Below are 2,059 nucleotides of genomic sequence, written 5' to 3' on the forward strand. Positions count from 1 at the left end.
GAAAGACTTCTTTATATTCAAAAAAGGTTCTTTATATTTTTATGTTCTTCAAAAAATTATTTAGGAACTTTTCACTGAAAGGTTTGTGAACCAATTTGGGAACCAATAACACCCTTTTGGAACCATTATTCTTATAAGTGTAGCCATTACAGACAGTCATAATCAGACAAACAGTAAAAAAAAAAAAAAAATCAACTGATAAATTTGATTACCAGCATTCTTTATTAGCATTTTAAAGCTATTTGAATAATTATTTTGAATAATTATTTTTTATTTATTTTTATTGTAAGTTTTTTGTTGATGCAGAGAATATCATTTTACTCAGAAAGTTTTATGGGTCAGTACCCAGATAAAACTACTCCATCTCCTCAGAGCCTGGTTCCAAGATGCCATTTAGTTTGAAGGCACATATGTAGTTTTCCTTGAAATGACAACCGCGGTCATTCCATTTGCCAATCTCTGAAAATGAGGGACAGTGAAATAAAGAGATTATTCTACTTTCTGCAGTGTGTTTTACCAAATATTTCTCACAGCGTCACTGGAATAAATCACTTAGCAAAACATTTACTTAAAAATGAATGTGATTATCCTATAACCCATTAGTGTCTCTCTGTTCTTACCTTTCCAGTTCATCTCCACACATTCCTCATTGCTGGTGTACATATGGTTGGGTTCACCACGTGTCCAGATTTGATAATCCCAGTAGGATCCATCAAGCCAAAGAAATTTACCAGACTGAGAGAATGAGTTTTTAAAGAAGAAATAAAGAAAGACAGACACACACACACACACACACACACACACACACACACACAAGTCATTAGTGAGAAACTATAGTGCATGTAATAGAAAACCATATAATAACATAAAATATGTCATTTCTCTTTTCTCTCCATGTTTGTGTAAACACCAGCACATCTCAATCTTTTTTTACCTTAAAAAGTTCAAAAGCTCCAAGCCAGATGCGCAGGTTTTTGGGGTTGAATCTTCTCACAATGCAGAGCAACTCATCATTATGCTCTTTTTTATGCACTGACACCAGGTGTGCTCCAGGGGCTTCTGCCCTACAGCTGAACTAGATATGAACAAGGAAGAACATTTAATTACTACACATTACATTAATATTATTTTTTTTTTTTTTTTTATTTCACATTGCATGGGCAAAAAAACATACCTCAGCCGCAGTAAAGTTGAGAGGTCTGCTGAAGTATTTGACACAGACCCTGCCCACTTTGTACCAGTCAGTGAAGCCGTACACATTACACTTTTTAGGCATAGAACATTGCTCAGTGACATTTGTACGGCCTGCAACAAACCCTAAATGACAGAATCACATATTTGAAAATGTATATAAATATGATACTTGCCTGTATAAAAGATGAACTTTTAATTTATCACTCTGTTTATGTAATAATACTGTCAATGCATACTCAAAGCAAGTCATCTCATCAAATACTTTATAAATCATATGCACAAACTGGTCACATGCTTTTTGTTTAACAACACCTGGTTTACCTTTAATTCATATCAGGGGAGTTATTTACAAATGTGTGTGAAGTAATAGATAAAATTATGAAAAGTCAACATAAATATATTTTCGTATGAATTAAAAATTACCTCTCTCCATTTTTAAGAAGTCTCCACTCCCAAAAAGGAAAGCCATCAACAGAACGCCAATAGATCCTGATTTGACCTGTCAAAGAAGTGGAATATGATTATTAAGCACAAATTATATATATGTATATATAGAGGATACGACGACTTGCCATTGTAGTTCACCAGCTTCTGTCTCTTTCCTCACAATAATTTTACATCTGTCTCACCTTATTTTATACCTTTCCATTCGATATCACAACTCCTCCTCCTCTCTCAGTCTTACCATCTTAAGGGTGAAGAACAGTTTTTTATTCATCACACAGGAAACCGTTAAACACATCTAGTGACTGAAGCATTTTAACATAAATATATTTAATATAATTAAGAAAAATTTGATTTTTGTGTGAACCATTAAACTTTACACAGATCAACCTATGCATTCAAATTTTAATGAATAAATTAA

At 33.1% G+C, this 2,059-nt stretch overlaps 1 protein-coding gene across 2 annotated transcripts; it reads right to left on the minus strand.

Annotated features, from left to right (window-relative positions):
* Positions 1-210: 210 nt before the first annotated feature.
* LOC132143129 (lectin-like) lies at positions 211-1,817 on the minus strand. Of its 2 annotated transcripts, none has more exons than XM_059553275.1 (6): positions 1,767-1,817; positions 1,618-1,693; positions 1,175-1,317; positions 935-1,075; positions 621-735; positions 211-459 (listed from the first exon to the last, which is right to left on the minus strand). In XM_059553275.1, exons 1-6 carry the CDS (start codon positions 1,767-1,769, stop codon positions 356-358), a joined length of 582 nt encoding a protein of 193 aa, XP_059409258.1. In that variant the 5' UTR covers positions 1,770-1,817; the 3' UTR covers positions 211-355. The 2 variants fall into 2 exon arrangements, with proteins under 2 accessions (XP_059409258.1, XP_059409260.1); XM_059553277.1 differs by having other exon boundaries at positions 1,175-1,305; positions 1,767-1,809.
* Positions 1,818-2,059: the final 242 nt, after the last annotated feature.

Source organism: Carassius carassius, chromosome 7, assembly GCF_963082965.1.
Source record: "Carassius carassius chromosome 7, fCarCar2.1, whole genome shotgun sequence".
In the NCBI taxonomy this organism is placed as follows: domain Eukaryota; kingdom Metazoa; phylum Chordata; class Actinopteri; order Cypriniformes; family Cyprinidae; genus Carassius; species Carassius carassius.